We start from the raw sequence: 21,953 nt of genomic DNA on the forward strand, positions 1-21,953 counted from the left end.
CCGCTATAATAATGTGTGGTGATCATGGTCAGCCGCCGCCTTTTGTTGGACCATCTCCACATGATTGGTTAAAAAAATTTTCATTGATTATTACGAAGAAATAGATGACAATCATAGAGCTCTCGATGCAAATTTAAAGGAGTTTAAAAAATTAATCAGAATACAATCAAACAAAATTCAGTGTGAAATAAAACGTGGAGTGATCTCAGAGAGCTCAATGAGTGATTTTTTGAATTTATGGAGACCCAACGATTTGATAGTAGCAAGCAGAAAAATAATCAGGGACGCTTTACAAGAGCAGTTATTTCAACTACATAAAGAAAAATATTCAGAATTACCCGTACCGTTATGTTATAGACCATCAGATACACGAAAACAAAATATTAATGTTGATATTCCAGGGCAGACTGAGAAACAGAATCTCGTATTAAATGATATTGTCGCTGTTGATATTGGTGTTGTCGAAGATGCATTACATGCTGACAAATCTCCATGGGTGTTGGGATATGCTATGACGATCCACTCGTCTCAGGGATTAACTATTTCTGATACACAAGTTTGGATCGTAGACGATCGTATCGAGTGGTCAAATTTAGTTTATTTAGCGGTATCGAGGGTCAGAAAAATATCTCAATTACGGAGAATTATAATTCCTGAAATCGTTAATAAAACCAACATCATCGATGATGATATAATAAGAAAAAAATTAATCGGATACAAACAATCTGATAAAAAAAATAAACGCGACTTTGATCTTGATGTTGAATTTATTATTGAGTTAAAACATCAGCAGAATGATCATTGCGCAAGTTGTAATTGTATAATGCTGTGGAGGTATTCGAATTATGATTCAAAACAATTTACCGTAGACAGAAAAGATAATAGTCGAGGTCATACACGAGAAAATGTGATGTCGACCTGTCTCGAGTGCAATCGGCGTCCCGGCGCTAGTTAAGTGATCGCGGTGGTAGTTGTGTATCCTCAGGAATTACTTGTAATTGTTCACGTACAAATCCACGTTGAGGAGCAGCCGAATCTAATCTGTAGATTGCAGGTCTACCTGGGGATCTTGTCACGGTGGATATTTTGTGTGTGCTAACACTCCAAATAGGATCAGTCGCACTCGCTTTACCACCCGGTTCATACAAATATCTAACTGTAACATCACCCACTATTTTTTGTTTTTCAATATCTTTTCGTTGTATTGGTATACTTTTTTTGTAATTGCATTAATGGGTTTCATGTTGGTTGTTCGAGTGATCTCGTTATTTAATGCAGTTATCACACCTGGTAATCTTGCAACCCATTCGCAAGATCTTCTATCCTGAATAAATTCCTTCGCATATTGATATCCAAATAACCGCTGAGCAAGTGTTCCATTAAATCGTTCAACAATTGCCTGATCACGATGAATTGCAGTATGTCCTCGTCGTATTTTGGTATTATGTTGTTTCATCAGCGATGATACTGGACCAAGAAATTCCTTACCAGGATCAACCTGTAATACATTAGGCCATCGTAGAGCACCTTGTGGTCCAGGTCCTCGCTGTTAAATTCGTTTAAACGCATCAGCTACTTCAGATGATGTTTTCGCTGATAGGGGTTCTGCCTCTTTATATCTCCTTGCAACGTGAACGACAGTTAACGCGTACTTGTACGTTTTTCCACGTACAGTATTATGTGGTAAAAACAGAATATCAGCTTGATGAACTTCATTAGGAACACTAACATCGAAATACGCGTATTGAATTCGTTTCGGTGGTGGTAGATAAATTTGCCATATTGCCTGTTTGGATAACCACGTTTTAGCAGTAGAATGTTTAACCGCTGCTGCATCAGCAAGTTTACTAATTGCTGCTTTGCCTCTCCAGTATCCAACTGGTGAATAATAAATCGATTCCATTATATATTACCAGACCCAAACGCTAATTTACCTTTCATTGCAGATCTCACTAACCAATTAGCTAATTTTTCTTTGTTATTTTTATTTTTAATAGAATCTAGCGCGTGAATTAATTTCACATCTGCAATATGCCTGTCTTGTAGATTTTTACTATTATACGCAACATCAAGAACATGACAAGCTTTATCAATAGCGTTTACTGGTTCCTCGCCTGTTTTTGGTTGATCCTGATTGTCAAGTCTGATATCAAGTCTAGTACCGGGACCGCAATAATTATATCCTGGTAGATGCTTTTCTCCTGAGTATTTAGCCCATGGAGTACCTGGAAACTTTGACATCAAATTAGCAATATCAGCACCGCATTTATTAGGTAAAAACGAAAATTTCTTTCTACCGCATACAGCACATTTTCCACCATAGGCTATTTTTTTATTTTTTGTGGTAACCGTAGCTAAATCAGTAGTTGGAGTTTTAACTCTACAACGTAAACAATATAGATTCATGATATAAACTATATGGATATAATTGATTTCTCAGCAACTCCGCGACGAGAGCCAGTTAAACACCACCCTGTGTTACCAAATTCCATCAGAATGATTATCATAGGACCATCTGGATCGGGTAAGACGCAATTACTACTTAATATGATAATGAGATGGTTGAAATGGGACAGATTATATTTGGTAGCACCATCCGTTGATGATCAGAGGTGTATGACGTATTAAAAGATTTTAACGAAAATGCAAGATTAATAAATAACGGTGAAAATATTATTAATTTTATAACAGATATCGAAGAAGCACTGTCCATAGATGATCTTGATGGGTTTATTAATAATTTAGTTGTATACGACGATGTGATGTTAGACAAACAATCAAATCCAGCCAGGATATTTTCTCGTGGTAGGCATAAAAATACAGATGTCATTTATGTTACTCAGCGGTATACACAAATTCCGAAAGTTATTAGAGATAATTGCAATATTTTAGTTGTGTTTAATGGCGTAGACACACACACACTTAGAAATATTCATCAAACCTGGTATGGTGGTGACATGGATTATAATAAATTTAGAAATTTCTTTTCACGAGCTCAAGTTGCACACGGATTTATAACGATAAATTTACATGATATAAGAACAATATATCGTGTGGGTCTTGATAAAATATTTGGATAGCAGCAGGGAGGGCGCGACCTCAATAAAGTGTCCACGTGGTAAAATAAACCATTCTACGAATAAATAAAAAAAAACAATGACAATAAAGTAACACCAATTTGAGAAATCTTTGGAAGATTTATTTTTGCTTTAATTTGTGTCGACGCTTTTGGTTTAATTTGTGTCGACGCTTTTTTTATTTATTCGTAGGAAGGGTTATTTTTAGTTTCTCGACGCTTTTCGACTATTGGTCTGTTCGCCCTCCCTGCTGCTATGCGGAAGATAATATTTCCAGGATACGCATATTAGGCAATCCTTATCCATATAAGGAAATTGACACATTGTATCCGAGTCCAGTGATATATTAGTAGCTAATGGGGCTGTTTATGGAAATCTCAGTCAAAAAGGTCGTGGGCACGATTAGGGACAACGGGAATTTAACCTGGGAAATACAGGACCGGCACTTTGGGGACAACGGGACTTTTACATGGGAATATTGGGCCTGTATCGGGACAAAAAATATTGGATTTGTATAGGGACAATATGAATGGAACAAAGAGAAACACAAACAACAGACAACATACAAACACAACCAACTATACAACTGACTAAAAACATTTTAGGCAAGAAAACTAATCTTTTCGAGGCATATCTACAACAGACAACATACCAACATAAACAACTATACAACTAACCAAAATGAATGTGGGCAAGAAAGCAAATATTTTCGAGGCATATGAGTGGGCATGAAAAATACCTTTGGGTACTTCTATTGTCTCCAGTTCTTCCACGATTTCCTTACTTTGTCAATCATTCCCTTCTTATTCTTTTTCTCTTTCTCTGGAATCCAGTCAGATTGGCCCATCCATCTAAATGTTTCCTGTACCTTCATCCAGTTTTGATTTAGTCTGTCAAACTCCTCTTTTTCTTTCTGTTTTCTTTGTCCTTCCATTCTTTAGACCACCTGTCTTTTAACTTCTTCACTTCTTATTCCCACACTTTCCAATTAGTTCTTCTGCTTTCTTTAGCTTCTCCAGTCCCCACTTCACAAAGGACCACTCTGTCCAATGCAATATCTCTTCAAAAAAACACATTACTTTCATCACATTATCAAGGGCCTACTTGAAGGTGTCCACTCTCATGTATGTTGGTTGAATGAAGGCTCGTAACTTTTCGAGTTCCTCTTCGATCTTGCCTTGGACCAGATCCCTGGCTACTTTCAGGCTGGTCACTTGACTAGTCACAAAGCCTTTGTTAACTGGATAACTCCATTCCTGTTGTAGCTTTTGCACCACATAGGCGATATCCACCATCCAGTACCAATTGTCCTTTAACTGGTTTCAACAACTCAATGGTATTCTTCTTTTATTCTGTGTAGAATAGTGCTAACGGCTATCTATTTATGTTGGATTAAAGAGGTTTGCGCTCTTTCGAGCACGTAGTTTCGTTTTATGCCTACACGGTAGGCTATTTAATTGCTCCTAGGGGAAGGAATTTGAGCCACTTCCCCATGGCATTTATTTGCTCAGGGAGCACTTTTTTTAATCAAAGCCGCCAGGCAGTGAACCTTGCAAGAGGTCCTAACTGTCTGAATGGAGGGCTTGAAGGCAAGTGGGAATAGACCCAGCACACACTCAACCTATTCAGTCGTCACTACTAAGATGTATTTAGGAATGTATGAGTGGGAATGGAACCATCACACACTGGTATGTTTGGTACTGGATTTTCAGTATTAGGGACACTCTGTTTCTTTTTATGTCTGGCCGTGGCAAGGAAGGAGAGGGTGGAAAGGCAGCTTCAAGGTCACAGGTCGGTGCTTCTAGACTTCAGGGTATCGGTTCTAAATTGTCGTCCTACACAATTTTGAAAAAACTGTGCTGTTTTGAGTTTGGAATTAGCCTAGGAGAGTTATCTTAGGTGACAGTTTTTAATAAAGTTTGCCACCTTGTGTGGCTGGTCCTGATGGTCTTGGAATTTTGAGAACACCTTATATTAACGATTGTGTTTTTAGGGTCTTAATTGTCTAATTTATCGTTGTTGTGTTTGCAGCCTTGTGCTGCTGGGCTTGATGGTCGTTGGTGTTTAGACCACCTTATAGATGTTAATTTGGGGTCCTTCTTTCCTAGAGTTGTATATAGATTTGCTACTTTGTGTAGCGGGCCCTGATGGTCTTGGGTGTTTGACCACCTTATATACTCTAATTTTGGGGACCTAGAATTTCTCGTGGTATAAATATTATTGTCACCTTCGGCTAGAGTGTTCTCAGAGGTATAAGTGGTGTTATGGGCATGCTAGAAAGTGGAAAGGATTGGTTAGATTGAAAAGGAGGAATAATAAAGAATATTAAAATTTAATTTACAATTTTTTTACAATAAAATAATCCCCTTCCTATTTCTGTGTCCTAGTTGCCTTATTTGTATTTTATCTGTTTGAATTTGTCTGGTGTTATTTTCATTTTCATGCTCAGTCTATTTAAGACAGATATCTTTGCCGAATTACTCTGGTTGCTAGGACGGGTCAAATACAGCTGATCTCCGCCCCCCCCCCCCCCCCCCAGAAAAGATTTGAATTTCTTAGCCTGAATACTAGTTATGTGATGTTTATTACCAGGCTATGACTATTTGAATAATACAGATATTCTTTGCCGATCAATCGGGTCGCTAAGACGAGTCAAGGACATCGGATCTTATTTGTTCACTATGGTTTGGGTTTGTTAGCCTGTACTAGTTGTGTGATGTTATTTTCTGGCTAAAATTATTTGGATAAGATATATTTCTTTGCCGAAGAACTCGGGTCACTTAAGGCAGGTCAAAGGCATCTGATCTTATTGGTCCTAACGTTTGGTTTATTAGCCAGTCTCCTAGTTGATAAATTTATTATATTTATTTATGTGAGATTGAGGTTAGGGTTGTTATTCATTAAAAAAATACTGGGTATGTTTCCGAGGATCCAATCTTATTTTGCTCCATTTTTTGTTTAGTTCTTTCTTTTATTTAGTTTGTGGCAGGTGTTGAATATATGTGATAGGTCTTCTGGAACCCGGCAGTGGTAGCAATTTGGATTGTGGGGTTGAGGTCCTATGTATTGCCTAAAGCTGCTGGCCAATTTGGTTTTTCCGGTATAGATCCTAGTTATGGGTTTTTGATAATTGTTGTTGATTTTAGGTGGTTTCTTATTCCTATTGATATCCCTTACACTCACTCCACATATTATCTACTATCCATACACACGGGAAGGAGAAAAACAAATCCTTATTGTACTATCCACAAACCACAAATATACTATCTACACACGGGAAGGAGAAAAAACAAAACCAAAATATACTATCCACACACGAGAAAGAGATAAACAAACCATTACTATAATATCCACATTACCATAATATGATATCCATACACACAGGAAGGAGAAAAAAACTAACCCCAAATTATACTATCAAAAACCCCAATATTACTATCCACGCACGGGAAGGAGAAAAAACAAACCCAAAATATACTATCAATAACCACAATATTACTATCCACACACGGAAAGGAGGTAAAACAAACCCAAATATACTACCCACATAAAAGGGAAGGGAAAAAACTACACACTTTACTATTCACAAACTCAACAAATCTACTATCCACACAAGGTTATACTCACTTATGCAAACACACACTCTACTATCCACACAATCGGACGTAAGCTTATACAAACACACATACACACACACAGACACAAAATCACATCAGTAAAGGAGTTAGTATTTATAATCTGATTACTCCTCACTCTCTCCAATTGGCAATTTGAATAGTCTCTTTTCTAGAATATTGGGGTAGCTGTGAGAAGGGCTGTTTTTCATAACTCCTAATGCACCTGGCAAATGGTTACATCTTCCGGGTCTGGCACCACAGACACATCTCCGGGTCCAATCCTGCTCCGTGTGGTTGGGAGCGCTGAGGGAGGTTGACTGGCTTCACTCTCCCAGTCTTCACTTTGAGGAATAGTGAAGACTTCCTTCTCTCTTCTCATATGCTACACGCGCGGATGATGTGGCCTACTTATTTCCTCTTCCCAGTCTGGTGAACCACTGGTTTTCTTACTGGTGAGAGAGGTTGTGGCTGTGGTTGAAGCGCTTATGGCACTGATACTGTCTGCGGACGCGTCAACGTCTCATGCTTCACCTCATCACACACAGGGCTCATGATAAGGTGCAGCAAAATTGTTTTCTTTTCCTCTACTTCTTTCTTCTTCTTTTCCTTTTACTCCTCTTCTATTCTGGCTTTATCCTCCATCGCCTTCATGGCCAGCTCATCTAATAAAGTCTGGCATACTCCAAGTTGATTTGGAGCTCCAGTACCTTTGCTGTTTTGTTATTAATCTTCAGTCTTGATCAATCAACGACGGGTAGCAAGACTGACGAGCGTTCCATTTACATGCGTCAAGCACGGACGTGAAGGAAAACATCCCCTGTTACCAAAACGTTCAATACCCATATCATTACCCAAACAAAACATGGATCGCGCGGACATAAAAGGAACAATCACTCACTTTTTACTTACAAACCCTAACTACTATTCAAAACTCACTCAGTATTTGACAAGCTACGGAAACGAAGTGCCTATAGACCCACTTCTAACAAAGTTAAAGAAACGAAGTGCTTATAGACACTTCTTTTTTTCTAACATCCTAACCATTGGCAATAGAATTTATATCTCTTTTCTAGAGTATTGGGTAGCCCTGAAAAGCGTTGTTTTTTTTTTGTGGACGAGGAGCTATGGCAATCTTTTATTGTGTAAGATTGTGTCACTGTCTGGCATCTTTTAATAAACAATCAAATAAACGAACAAACATTTTTCATTTAACAAACTATTTTGAACAAGGTTGACAATGTTGTGAAGTGAAGCTAGACTTCCACTTTTGGAAGTCATTGGGCCATTGATTTACACTACGTTTCCTAGCTAAAGACTTAAGATAACCATAATGGTCACCAAACCATCGATCTACTTTGTCATTATTTCTAGATGAGTGACGATCAAAATAAGTCACTAAATGTTCTAAAGAATATCCAGGACTAAACATTCAATAATTGCAAGAACAGTGCTGTAAAAAAAGGATAAACTCTACGTTAAACATTCAATACCATGATATATCATTATTGATTTTCAAACTTCCATTAATCAGCTTGTCGGCTTCCAATATGCAGATTTGATAAGTTTATAAACACTTTGTCAGCTGCTGACAAGATGCATCTACTTCTCTTTTTATATGTAGCATTAGAAAATGTACACACATCTTTACACTGCTTTGGTGTTTTGGTTTGCCTTGACGCTTAAGGATTCCAAACAGTATATATTCTTTCATGTTAAATACGTATTGGTTATTGACTTAGTATTGAAACATATTGGTCCGAGTCCATGTGGCGGAGGATGCCCGAGCTTACGAGGGCATCCTACGCCACATGAACGAGAGCCCAATAGTTTGGAATATTCAGTCAATAACCTTTTTATTTTATACTTAAAAACAACCATATTTTTTGTTCTGTTATATTAAAGAAGTAATGCAACTGAAACAACACAATTATTTTGTTTTACTTCATATTTTACATGTTCTTCAATTTATGACTGAAACCTTAGCACCGCGCAATAATGTACACTATTTTACTACCGTGAAGTGAATCGGCAGTGAACAAAAACCTTAGCTTCCTAAAGAGAATGGAAAATTTACGTTGCCAGGCCCGGCCCTAGGCTGTACGGGGCCCAAGACAGCATACTTGGCCGAAGGCAGCAAGCGATGAGCGCGGGGCCCCAAGCAAAACACTGCATTGCTTGAAAGCGCGTGGCCCAAGGCGGTTGCCTCGTTCGCTTTGCCCTAGGACCGGGCCTGTATGTGGCCTAAGAAAAACACCAAAACAACTTAATATTAATACGAGATAAAATGTTTTGCTGTCGTGTGATGTACACGATTTTAATGGGTGGAACCCCGGCTTTTGAGAATGTGGTAACCAGCAAGCTTCATCGTCACCAGTGTCCTATGTCCCATCGGTCTTGAGAAGAACTTTAAAACAAGGATCAAATTCATTTCAAGTCGCTGTGTTTCACGTGATTCCATGTACGGTATACAAAAGTGTTATACAGAGTGAATAAAAGTGCATCATTTACGTGAAACATAATATTATCATGCATCAGACGCTCTAACCACCTAGGCCACTTGAGCGGTCTCGACGTAGACAACATTAATTCTTCGAACGCGTTATAACCGTTTAAGGAAGCGGCCATATTTTTCTGAACTCCTTGTCCATACCGTTATTGACCCATAGCAACAATATTAAAGTAGTTGGGCTATTTATGAAGCATATAATAAACCAATATTGCAGCATCACTCATCTTTATATCAATTTTAATCACTGGATCTTGTTTATCAAATGTACTTTGCATGTTTTCTGGTAAATCTGATAATCAGGCGTATTTAGTTTATTCCGTTTGACTTGAATAATATAGTCAGTTTTTGTTTTGTGTTAATTCATCATATGCAATTCTGTGTGTTGTATGCAAAAGGTATTTGGCAAAAGAGGGGTAACTGTGTTTTTCATTTTTTAGTGCTAAGCCATACTTATTTTAGCAAATTTGCTTTCGATAGTGTTTGTAGATCAAATATGCGTTATAAGAATTACAGGCCATGTTTACCTTTATTATGCATACAACCATTCTGATCTCAGAAATGAAAATTTACTTCAAATGTCCTAAAATTAATTTTATAACAGCATTGAATGGGGGGGGGGGGAACCACTAATTAATAACTGAGCAGGCTGCCAGTCTCAAAAGAGGGTGGTTTTTGGGGAATTCGATACTGTACTTAATACTTCAAGATCAAGGTATTTACAGTAGAATCAACGTGAAATTTTCTTTTTTAATCTTCCAGGATTTTTAACAGTTATTCTAACTTGAAAATAGATCTGTTTGTATGCTAATACGATTTCAGAGATCTGACACTTGTAATTAAATTGTACTTTATTTGTCCTAAAATGAATTATTATAATAACGTTGATGGGGGGGGGGGTAGGACCACCAATTATTTATTGAGCAGGCTGCCAGTCTCAAAAGAGAGTGGGAATTGGGGAATTTGATACTCTGTCTGTGCGATAACAGGATTTCAATTTGTTTTGGCAGGTCAATATTATCCTTTGCCTATCTGACATAAGAATTTTGATTAATGTAGCTTTTACAGGTACATTTTGGAATATTTATCTCAGAAAGGTGCGATGAAGCTTCCCATTTTGATTGCTCAGGAAGTTGGCACTTGCTTCAGTCAGCCAGTACACATGTTGTGTCTTGTGCCAACTACGTAAGCAACACTATTTCATTTCATTAGACATGAACATTAATGTCAGTGGAAAATGAATTAGTGGTCTGAGCCCTTTAACAAGATGTACCAATATGTCATAACATATTTTGGCAGTTCTTTTTTTTCATGAAAAAGTTTCAATGACACTTTAATTATCAACATAACCTTTTTTAATATTGAATTGGCATAGTTATTTCAAAGCCCTGGCCAACTAATTTGATTGAGACTTCAGTTTTTTTCCCTTTAGTTGTATTTCTCAACACAATGGACCTTTCTGAAGATTTGCTTAATCATAGTGTACATATATATGTAATGTTATTTATACAAACTTTGCATATGAAGGAAAGAACGACACGTTGACACATAGTATCAACGTGAATAAATATAATTATTTTAGAGGTGTTATATTTTTCATAGGTTACTAGAAGCTTATTGCTTGGCTGCTATTGCATCATCATCAGTCAGGGAACTTGATTCATCATAAAGGTTGTACTGCTAAAATTGAAACGAGGAAACAGTAAAACCAATTTAGCTCCAGAAATATCAGATGTTTCTAATTAAACTCCATTGGACAGATATGATTGAGGATTTATGCCATATCGTGTTGTCACTTAGATTATACCCCCACATGACAAGTGCCAAAAAAGTGCCAAAAAAAGGGGCAGCATAGACATACATGTTGTAACTGAGGTATACAATTTATGCTATAAAGCAAAAGAATAATATTGCTGCCTTAGTGTATGTTGGTTTTTGTGAGTTGGTGTTTTGTTACTTTGATCTGTTATCACCTTCCTGTTGACATCCACACTGGATATTATCCAGTGCCGCCATAGTTTTTTTTTTTTTTAAATTTAATATTTGGATGTGATAAACAACATTTGAAAATATCTCAAAATAATAAAACAAAACAACGATTCAAATAAAATGGTAATGTCTACTAGAATCGGTTTCCCTCCTTATTCTGGCTTATGACATATACACATGACAGCTGTTTTACATGCATAGTGCATGTCAACAGGAAGGTGAAAATGTGCCAAAGCAACAAGTAGAAGTGTGCCAATGCGTTGTTGTTGTCAAAAAAAATATCTTTGAAGTTTTATTTTACTGATTTGTTTCTTGCATTTTATGGCACTATTTTCACTTTGATGATGTTAAAACACAGCGTGGCACAAATCAGCCACCATACACTTGCACCTTTGGTGAAAATATTTTAATCCCGCTGGTCAGATGCATGCAGTGTCGTCCAAATTTTTTATATAATAATTGGTCATAGTGACATCATTGAACGTTTTTTTGACAACGTATATATTATTTCCCTTAGCTCAGTGTCATTGTACCATGCAAAATTTCCAAGTATCTATTTTCTCGTTTAATTTTACACGACTATGATATCAGCTGAGGATGATTTTTAAGCAGGACTACACAGGGCCCTACATAGGACGTCACCTGTTTTGATGTCCATTTGAGAAGCATAAGCATGTGGTTCCATTGTATGAAACTGATATCTACTGGATTTGTTTATCATTAGGAATATTATCCACTTCCGTTCAAAGTAATGGTAATGTGAAAGACACGGACAGCTACTGAACAGCACATAGGCAGACAGATCACAACTCGTACCGTCTGACAACATTAGGTAGCACACAGTCGACAAAGAACGGACTTAGTCGCACAGTCTTTATCGAAAAGTTCACAAGAGTAATTTGCCGCAATTCCCTGAAAATAGCATCGTCTTATTTATTTCGGACCATAATAATATTTGTAAACTTTCGTGGCTCAATGTGCGATAGTTTGGATGCTGTGGTGCAAATGGTTTGGGTGTGACGTAAAAGCATAACTTATTCCACAAATCTATCACGATCAATTAAGATAACGACATGTAATTTTAGTTGACATATTATCTCAGTCCGCTCGAAGGAGAGACGACATGAAGCTATTTTATATATAGTCCCAGCACAAAATGAAATAACTTCAATATTTTATTTATATGGGGACTTTCAAAATATCAGGGTCGAAATTAAACGTAAACAGTATCACGAGGACCAAGGGAAGATCTAAAAAATATCAAATTTGCTTTAAGGAGGACTACCATTGGATTTCCGATAAAAGTGTGTGAGAGAGAGAGAGAGAGAGAACGATGATTCACAATAAAATTGTAAAGTTGTACGGGAGTATCTAATCGTGTAAGAAGATAATTTTGCTACAAAGGAAGAAAAAAACTTTTATGTTTGGTAATTTATTTCTAAAATAAAAATATATAGTTATACAAAAACTGAAATCTTATCTTTACAAAAAGACTATATATAATTATATAAATAACAAACAACCGTATACGTTTTATGGCTGGGGTTTATAATCGAGTCCGAGCTCCAAAAACAATTTAGAAGCACTTTCTGTGAACAATGCCAGGTCCTGATTCGTCGTATTCCTGTTTGCTGATCCACATCTGCTTGAAGGTGGAGAGAGAAGCCAAAATGGAACCACCGATCCATACGGAGTACTTCCTATCTGGTGGAGCTATGACTTTGACATTCGTTGTGTGTGGCGCCAAGGCGACTATTTCTTTCTGCATACGGTCAGCAATGCCCGGGTACATAGTGGAACCTCCAGATAATACCATATTGCCATAGAGGTCTTTATGTATTTTCTCGTCACACTTCATGATGCAGTTGTAGGTTGTCTCGTGGATACCCGCATAATCCATACCCAGTACAGATGGTTGGAAGAGAGCCTCTGGACAACGGAACCTCTCGTTACCAATGGTAACGACCTGTCCATCAGGAAGTTCATAGCTCTTCTCCAAAGAACTAGATGTAGCAGCAGTAGCCATTTCCTGTTCAAAGTCTAGAGCAACATAACACAATTTTTCCTTAATGTCTCTGACAATTTCTTTCTCGGCAGTTGTGGTGAAAGAATAACCACGTTCTGTGAGGATTCTCATCAGATAGTCTGTCAGATCTCTTCCTGCCATGTCAAGACGCATGATGGCGTGGGAAACTGCGTAACCTTCATAGACGGGGCCAGTGTGGATCACACCATCACCTGCATCCAACACAATTCCGGTGGTACGACCAGACGCATACAGAGATAATACAGCCTGGATGGCAGCATACATTGCTGGTGTTTTGAAGGTCTCAAACATGATCTGTGTCATCTTTTCTCTGTTGGCTTTTGGGTTGAGGGGAGCTTCTGTCAACAGAACGGGGTGCTCTTCTGGGGCTACACGGAGTTCATTGTAGAAGGTGTGATGCCAGATCTTCTCCATATCATCCCAGTTTGTTACAATTCCATGTTCAATAGGATACTTCAGGGTGAGGATACCTCTCTTGCTCTGGGCTTCGTCTCCGACATAGCTGTCCTTCTGTCCCATACCAACCATCACACCCTAAAACAATAAAACATAATACTCCCTTTGAGCATGTTCACGGATACCGATTTACGAATGGAAAATCTCGTGATATATATAAGAGTCATATAGAGGATGGAAAAATCTAGCAGTTAGATGATCTGGACAGGATGTTCTATCATAGATGGCGTGATTATGTGCGGTATGGTAAATAAGAAATTCCTTAATCCAGCTTTATAAATCTAACTTGTTTGGTGAAAACGTATTTCTTGAATTCAGAATTATATTTTGAGCAAAGATATTTGAAATTAGTTCCTTTTCAATGATTATTAGCTATATATTAACTTCCGAAACATATATTTGTAACAAGATTCGATAGCTCAATCGGTATCGTATTGGACTGTGACCCTCGCGGTCCAGGATCGAATCCCCATGGCTGACAACTGGTCGGTGGTGTACGCATAATTGCGATTTTTATAATAATTGGGGGGCAACAGCATAAAGCCCCTCCACTCAGCAAAACTGAACCACATATCAATCGGTGGTTGATGTATATTTTCGTATCACCCACGGGTTTGATTATTGTGGGTGGGGGTCTGCTGAGCGTATATGCTTGTACTGTCCTTTATTTATTATATATATTCATTTCATTCATTCATCGTATCTATCCATAATCTGAGCTCGCTAAGACACTCGATAGGGGCTCGTCATTCATCGTATATATCCATAATCTGAGCTCGCTAAGACACTCGATAGGGGCTCATTGTATATGTTGTGCTGTCCTTGAAATATCCCGACGAACTCGCTAAACTCTCGATAGGGGTTCTATAGGGATAATATTTTTTTATTTTAAAGATTTATATATTATATAATGAACCATGAAAATATCAAAGACATTATTTCTGCTATCAAAAAACTAGAAGAAAACGGAATTCATATATCTGATGAACTAAATCCTGAAAAAATAATATCTGATTTTGAAACGTTAGAAGAACATAAAAATGAAAATAAGTATGTTCTATATTCTATCATCTCAATATAAGTTCATAAAGCGGATTCAGGCAGCTATGTTTCAGTCACTGGCTATGGTGAACGATGATCAAGTAAATGAATTTATTCCTCTTTCTGTCGCAGTAGAAAAGATCAGATCGGGATTATCCAGCGAGTACGAAACGAAAAAAAACAATCAGTACCCGCATAAGATACTTAAGAAAAATTATTGCAGAGGGTAACGACCAAAGCAACCCTGAGTAGTAATATAAATTCTGATTAAGTTCCCTCACTGTATATCACATCAGAATTAATTTACATAAAAAATAAAATATTTCAGAATAATAATGAAATAGTGTTTTGGAAAACTGATTGATTTGTATACTTTTCAGTAGCAATGACCCCATCAGAATTAATAAATTAATTGATTTGCATAGCATAAATAATAAAATATTTCAGAATAATAATAAAATATTTTTTGTAGTATTTTTTGGAAAACTAATTGATTTGCATACTTTAAGTAGCAATCACCCCATCAGAATTAATAAACTGATTGATTTGTATACTTTTAAGTACCAGCCACCCCATCAGAATTAATAAACTGATTGATTTGTATACTTTTGAGTAGCAACCACCCCATCAGAATTAATAAACTGATTGATTTACATAATTTTCAGTACCAACCACTCCATCAGATTGATTGATAAAAAAATAAAATATTTCAGAATAATAATAAAAATATTTCAGAAGAATAATAAAATATTTTTTTGGGTAGTATTTTTTGGAAAACTGATTGATTTGTATAATTTTTAGTACCAACCACCCCACCAGAATTAATTAATTAATTAATTTGTATACTTTTAAGTACCAACCACCCCATCAGAATTAATAAACTGATTGATTTGTATAATTTTTAGTACCAACCACCCCATCAGAATTAATAAACTGATTGATTTGTATAATTTTTAGTACCAACAACCCCACCAGAATTAATAAATTAATTAATTTGTATACTTTTGAGTAGCAATCACCCCATCAGATTGATTCATAAAAAAAAAATATTTCAGAATAATGATAAATTATTTCAGAATAATAATAAAATATTATTTTTTGTGGTATTTTTTGGAAACTGATTGATTTATATAATTTTAAGTACCAATTACCCCATCAGAATTATCAAACTGATTGATTTGTATACTTTTAAGTACCAACCACCCCATCAGATTGATTCATAAAAAAACCAAAATATTTCAGAATAAAAATAAATTATTTTAGATTGTACAAAATTGATTAATTTGTGTAATTTATCCCATCAGTGATTATATTTATTTATTTATTCTGAAATATTATTTTTTTAAGTTGATCGAGTTTCATACAGGAGTGTGTATAATTTAGAATCTGATCTCTGTTACAAATGATCTCGATAATATGTTCTCGACGGAGTTCATCTAACTGTTCTTGTGTTAATAAGAAATCCTCGTTTCCGTATTCATCAATAACTAAACTAACGTTAAATTGCTCTGTGTTTTGTGAAAACGCTGTTCTGATGGCGTTTTCAAGTGCTTCTTTGTCATGTATAAAAACCATCACGTGCTGGTACATTATATAATATTTACTGGATTAATTAAGATTTCACATACAGATTTATTACAAGCTCTTCTCCACGTATGTCAATTAAGCGATTAAGGTGGTCTGTGAGCTTAAAATTTATTCGTGTTAACATATTATTGTGACACCGCAGATACACAGGATTAGTTGGTTCCTGCACGATTAAACTTCCAGGGGGAACTTGTGGTGTAAATGTATATAAAAGATATCCCTGTTGAGCCTGATTTGATCTTCCGAGATCTATTTGATAGCTGCCATAGACTACGTCACAAACCAGATTGACCACGATCGTACTGGTTACATTAACGATTCCCGGAGATACGTGCCTACCGCCTCCGTGTGGATCATTATCATGTCTGAGAACGGTTGGATGTGGTGCTAGTTTTCTCCATGCGTCCAGTATTTTAGGATAAAACTCATCAATGACATCATTGACAGATTTTCTTAATCCATCTGGATTATAATCAGGAAACTTAAACGTTACAATGTCAGCTTCGGGTATTTTGTATTTGGTTGCAATAAACCTTCTATGATCGCCCGATGATTCAAAAACCAGGTTTATGATTCTATTATGAAAATATTCAATAGTATCAGTTATATGATTTAAAATTTCTACTCGTTTAATAATTTCTTCACGCGTGGATGTCAAATGAGACAAATATTCCCGAAAACTATCACGTAAATTGTCTAGTTGTTCTTTATGGTCTGAATTTATGATACTAATGACATTTTTGATATTTATATCGTAAAATGAATTATACAGGTTATTACCACCATCAGCGTTGTGTAAGAGCCAGTAGTACTCACCAATATTATTGACACGAAATTGATCCCGTTTATCCCATACCCATTTTTCTATGTTCCACCAGAAACTTGTATAATTCATTTAATATTATGATGAAAACTTTTCGATGATGTAAAATCATCCCGAGTTGGTTCTGGTGGTCCTTCATACACTGGAGGAACATCCGGCCAACCTAGTACGGATCTTATCGTGGACTGGTAAATATCAACGGCATAATCAGGAGAATGTATCTCAACCGTCGAGGACAGCGTCGGCTCATAAACATTAATTAATATTTTTGCTTCTATTCCTGTTATTGATTTTATTCTACGTTGAAATTCCTCATTGATTTGTTCGATCTCATAACTACCAGTGGGTATTCCAACATCTATCCAGTCAGGAGTACTATCTGGTTTGTTCTTGTTAGCAAATACAAGCAAATTATTTGCTGGTGTACCATGAAATGATTTTGATCTGATATTTGGCCAGCTGTAATATACCCGTAATTGCGCTAGTGCTATTTCTTTTACTGGAATTGCAGTAGGAAAGTTAATACTAAATTCAGGATCAGATGAACTTACCGAGATCATCGTTATCTTTGGCGGAGTTGTATTAGTCACGATCTGCTGGAGTAATTATGTCATTATTAGTATTTATGTCTTTAATACCGATACCTTCGTCGTATATTTTAGTCATCATTGAAAACTCAAAATCAGATATAATTCCGTCACTGAGACTCGCTGATAACAACGAAGATAACTTCGAGTATGCGACCGTCGCTGTATGTAATCTTATCATGTAATCGGATAATTTTTCATTCGTGCAGGTGCATATTTTTTTTGCGATGATATTAAGCACACCTGCAATAGTTGTTGCTGCTGAAATACAAATAGTTACAGCTGCTGGTGCAATCATTGTCACCGCTGATAATATAACACCAGTTTCAGCAACAACAGCGGATACTGAATAAACAATCACATCAACGATAACTAATCGTCGTCGATATTTCTTTACTTTTACTGTATATTGTTCGACTCGATCTTTTAATGCTGCCTGCCATTCACGCGCTTGATTGTACCTGTATTGTGCACCATCCATATATTTTTATGCAGTAAATAATTGAGGTGTTTCAGCTACAAATTCCAAGCACCACCAGTAAGATGTTGCGTTTATCTTATCAGCTGCTTCCAGTATAAATTCCTCTTCGGTTCCGCTATTTAATATAACAGATACAACCCCAGAAAACTTATCAGTTGAATGACGCCAGGGATATTTTGTGAAAATCTCAAATTTTGCAGCACTGAACACAGACAGCCTGTACACGCCAGTGGCTGTTGCGGTGTATTTGATAGTTTTATTTTGCAGCGACCATGTTGCAAATCCAGATGATACCGTGTATACTATATTTTTAATCTGCTCAGGAGTAACTCCAGGTGGGAATTTAATCAAACTGGTTTTGATAACGATATCAGGAATCCCCGCTACGATGTCTTGCTGTGTTTGTTTGATCGTGTCGATGTTCGTCTTGATATCAGAAAGATTTATGTTAACGGTGAGCGGAGTACCGAAGAATTCTTCTATGATTCTTTGATGAATTCTAAAATTTCTACGAAAACTTGAAAACGCGTTTACGTGAACGTCGTATTCAGCCCGTAACGTGGATAATTTATTATCTACGGTACCATAGCTAATGTCAACATAATTTTTCGTTGCAGCATCTTCACCGGAGGTTGGATCTCTTAAAACTACTATTTTATTTCCGTTCATGCTGAGTTCACCCGTCATTGTGTCGCCGGTGTTTTTCACGCGATTAGCAACACTTTTTGTAATTTCATCTCTGATGGTTTTAAATGATATACTTGAATCCCTGATTTTGCCGCTGTCAGTAAATATAGGAATATTATCCGTAACTGCACCGAGTACTCGTCGAACTATATCATTCCATCTGATGTTGCTCGTTTTTAGTTATCCGTATCGATCCTGAAAAATAACAGCCTCATCTGGGTCAACTCCAGCCAGGCTCATAATATCAGCGAGTTCATCTTTAGTTGCGTACTTCGACAGATCAACGTCGCCGGACTTTTTCTTAACGCGTGAAGAAGATCTTCCGTAAATATCAACCATTATATTTTAAGATCTGTTTGAAACGAATCGGTTACTTGTATAATCATGCACGACTTTATGTGACGGTTTGGATGATTTTGATATAGCGTTAAGTATATTATATACTTCACGGCCACATATTGGTGGATCTGTCATTGTTTGTGTGGGTAGCGTTGAATACCAAACTTTGGAACCAGAGGTTCTTGCGTGGAGTGGTGCAACATACTTGATAAATTCAACGGGTGGAGCTAACCCGTATGAATCAAAATAAACAATTCCACGTGGATCAACCGCGTATGATACCCAATGAATACCGGGTCCTGAATTTGAGTCTAGATTAATAATACCTGTTTCGAGTTTGTTTGGTTGTTTTGGTAATTGATCTCGCATAAAAACACCTCTAAAGTTTTTTATTTTTAATTTTTTAGCAGCATTAAGTAAATCAAAATTTGATGCTGGAATATCTAACGTGGAAGCCTCAGACCTCTTCCCCAGCGAGATCCCGGTAATCTTAGGCCGCGTCCCTTTTTTGTATCCATTTCCTGTTGCTTTCTTTAGAGCCATTGCAGCGGCTGTTCCAGCAGCACCTAACGCGGCTGCTTTTGCTACGGCTGGAGCGGCAGCAGCTATTAACGCTGGAATAGCCGCAAGAAGTGGAAACATACCACCCGTTTTAACCATGTCTTTGATGGCGCTCGGAGAAAGATGGAGTTGAACTCCGGTTTTTGATTCTAGGGCTTTATTGAAATGTTTAATCTGATTATTTGTCAACGATAATTTGTTTGGACCACCACCCATCTCATCTCGTTTTAGTGATATTTTAGTTCCGCATTTGCTGGTGGTTTTTGATTGAAGCTTTTTGACCTGACCAGGAGTCAGAGTAACATTAACATGACTATACGACATTTTTATATAAATAATATTTTTCTGAATAATTAAAGATTTTCCACTGGTGCATCAACGACTCTCATTCGACCACTACCACCTTCAAGTAACATGGCTTTATCGCTGAGTATGACCGCGATTGCTCTGTAATTAGCACCACCTGTATCTAATGTTGCTTTAAGATGTATATCAACGACAGATTGTTTTGACAGATCAAGATGTTCCAGTGAAAAATAATAAATCGAATATAGTTTTGAAAAATCTAATTGTGATATTTGCAACCCAGTATCCACGTTTTGATCACGTCCCATGAATGACATTAAACGATGATATACACGTCCTATACGATTCTGTTCATAATTTAGTTGTATATTCTCTGTTGGTTCTGGTTGTCCGTTTATCCGTAAAGAAATATATGTGATACCTAGTTTGTCAAATATCATATGAGAGTGGTTTTGTGAGCCTAATCGATTGATGTTCTGAAACGCAATAAAAATATGCCGCGGTGCAGAAACACCTTGTTGTGATGCTATATGCCATGTAAACTGACCGTTAACGTCAGTTTGCATACTATCTGTACTTGTTGTTAACCATGACAACAAGGATTTAGCACCAGTGTCCATGAAAGAAATTAATTTTTGTTCTACTGCGATCGTTGGAGTCATTACCGGCATCCATAGTGAAAGTTTTGATAGTACTACTTTACCAGCATCACCAACAGGTCTCCACAGAGCATCGTTATCATCACCCTTTCTTACAAGAACAACCGTGTGTCTAGCTCCAAAAAAAACCTTTCTAAAATTTCTGCAAAATCCAAAAATATGCGATAGTGGAATTGCACATGAGAATTTTCTATTGTCTCTTATCAACATATTTCTACGCGCTGCAAATCCCAAGTTGAAATTTTCGCTATAACCATGAACCACTGGCCACACATCAGCATTAGCATCATTGGCAAAATTTCTTGGTCGTCTTATATTATACGGATCGCTTTCAGGGTGATTGGAATTATCTTTCACAAACATCATTGTAGGACCTGCTGATCTTGTATAATCATCATAATATCTTGCTAATCCTATTATTGTTGTAGCAACGTCTACATCTTTCTGAATCGATTCGATATTTTTTCCATCGATCATGTAAGTAGCGCTATCAAACAGTGCCATGATCCCGTTGTTGACAAAACCAACTTTTACTTCATCTCCGTAATCAGTATTATCCGTTTTCACAATTGTACCTTCTACCTCAAGAAAAGCCTTAGCGGGTAAAAAGTATCTACTTGTGTCATGAACTTGTAGTTCAATTCTTCCACGTTGATCTGGTATTCGTGCTTCATAAGAATAAAACTGATAATCACGTACCGATTCATCTTTAAGGACAGGTGCCTCCATATCAAATGCTTCGTCGGATACGCGCTTGAACATTTTATTAAAATTATTTCCTTTTAACACGTTGATTACCGCGTTCGGGAAGTTCCACTCCCTGATATCAAACTTGAAATATTATTTCCCGATTCACCGAGTCCTTGATCTACTAACGCCGCTAGTTTTTGATTTGCAGCCTGATTTATTATTCTACTGACATCTGCTGGCATAATTTCAGTACTTGGTAATTTTACTGGTGATTGTTGTTTTCGTCGCATTAATCGTGCTAGTCTATCTTTGATCGCCGAGAACGCCTTACCAGCAACATTGACAATTTCTCCAGGAACTTTATCACGAACAATATCAATAGCTTTCATCGATAATTGTTTTGCAACAGGTGCTACTTTTGGAGCTATCCTTGTAAATAATCCCTGTACAACATCACCAAGTCCATCTCCGTAAATAGCTCTGTAGATTGGTAATCGTGA

At 36.9% G+C, this 21,953-nt stretch overlaps 1 protein-coding gene across 1 annotated transcript in view; it reads right to left on the minus strand.

Moving 5' to 3' along the window:
- Positions 1–12,687: 12,687 nt before the first annotated feature.
- The window catches only part of LOC149806727 (actin-2-like), a 58,739-nt gene continuing 49,473 nt past the window's right edge, over positions 12,688–21,953 (minus strand). Inside the window, exon 4 of the mRNA XM_089956938.1 lies at positions 12,688–13,770. Within this exon, the coding sequence (XP_089813064.1) occupies positions 12,766–13,770 (1,005 nt within the window). The 3' untranslated portion in view covers positions 12,688–12,765. The remainder of the gene's footprint in view (positions 13,771–21,953) is intronic.

This window comes from Sinohyriopsis cumingii, chromosome 1 (genome assembly GCF_028554795.1).
Source record: "Sinohyriopsis cumingii isolate HCF-2022 chromosome 1, ASM2855479v2, whole genome shotgun sequence".
NCBI lineage: Eukaryota > Metazoa > Mollusca > Bivalvia > Unionida > Unionidae > Sinohyriopsis > Sinohyriopsis cumingii.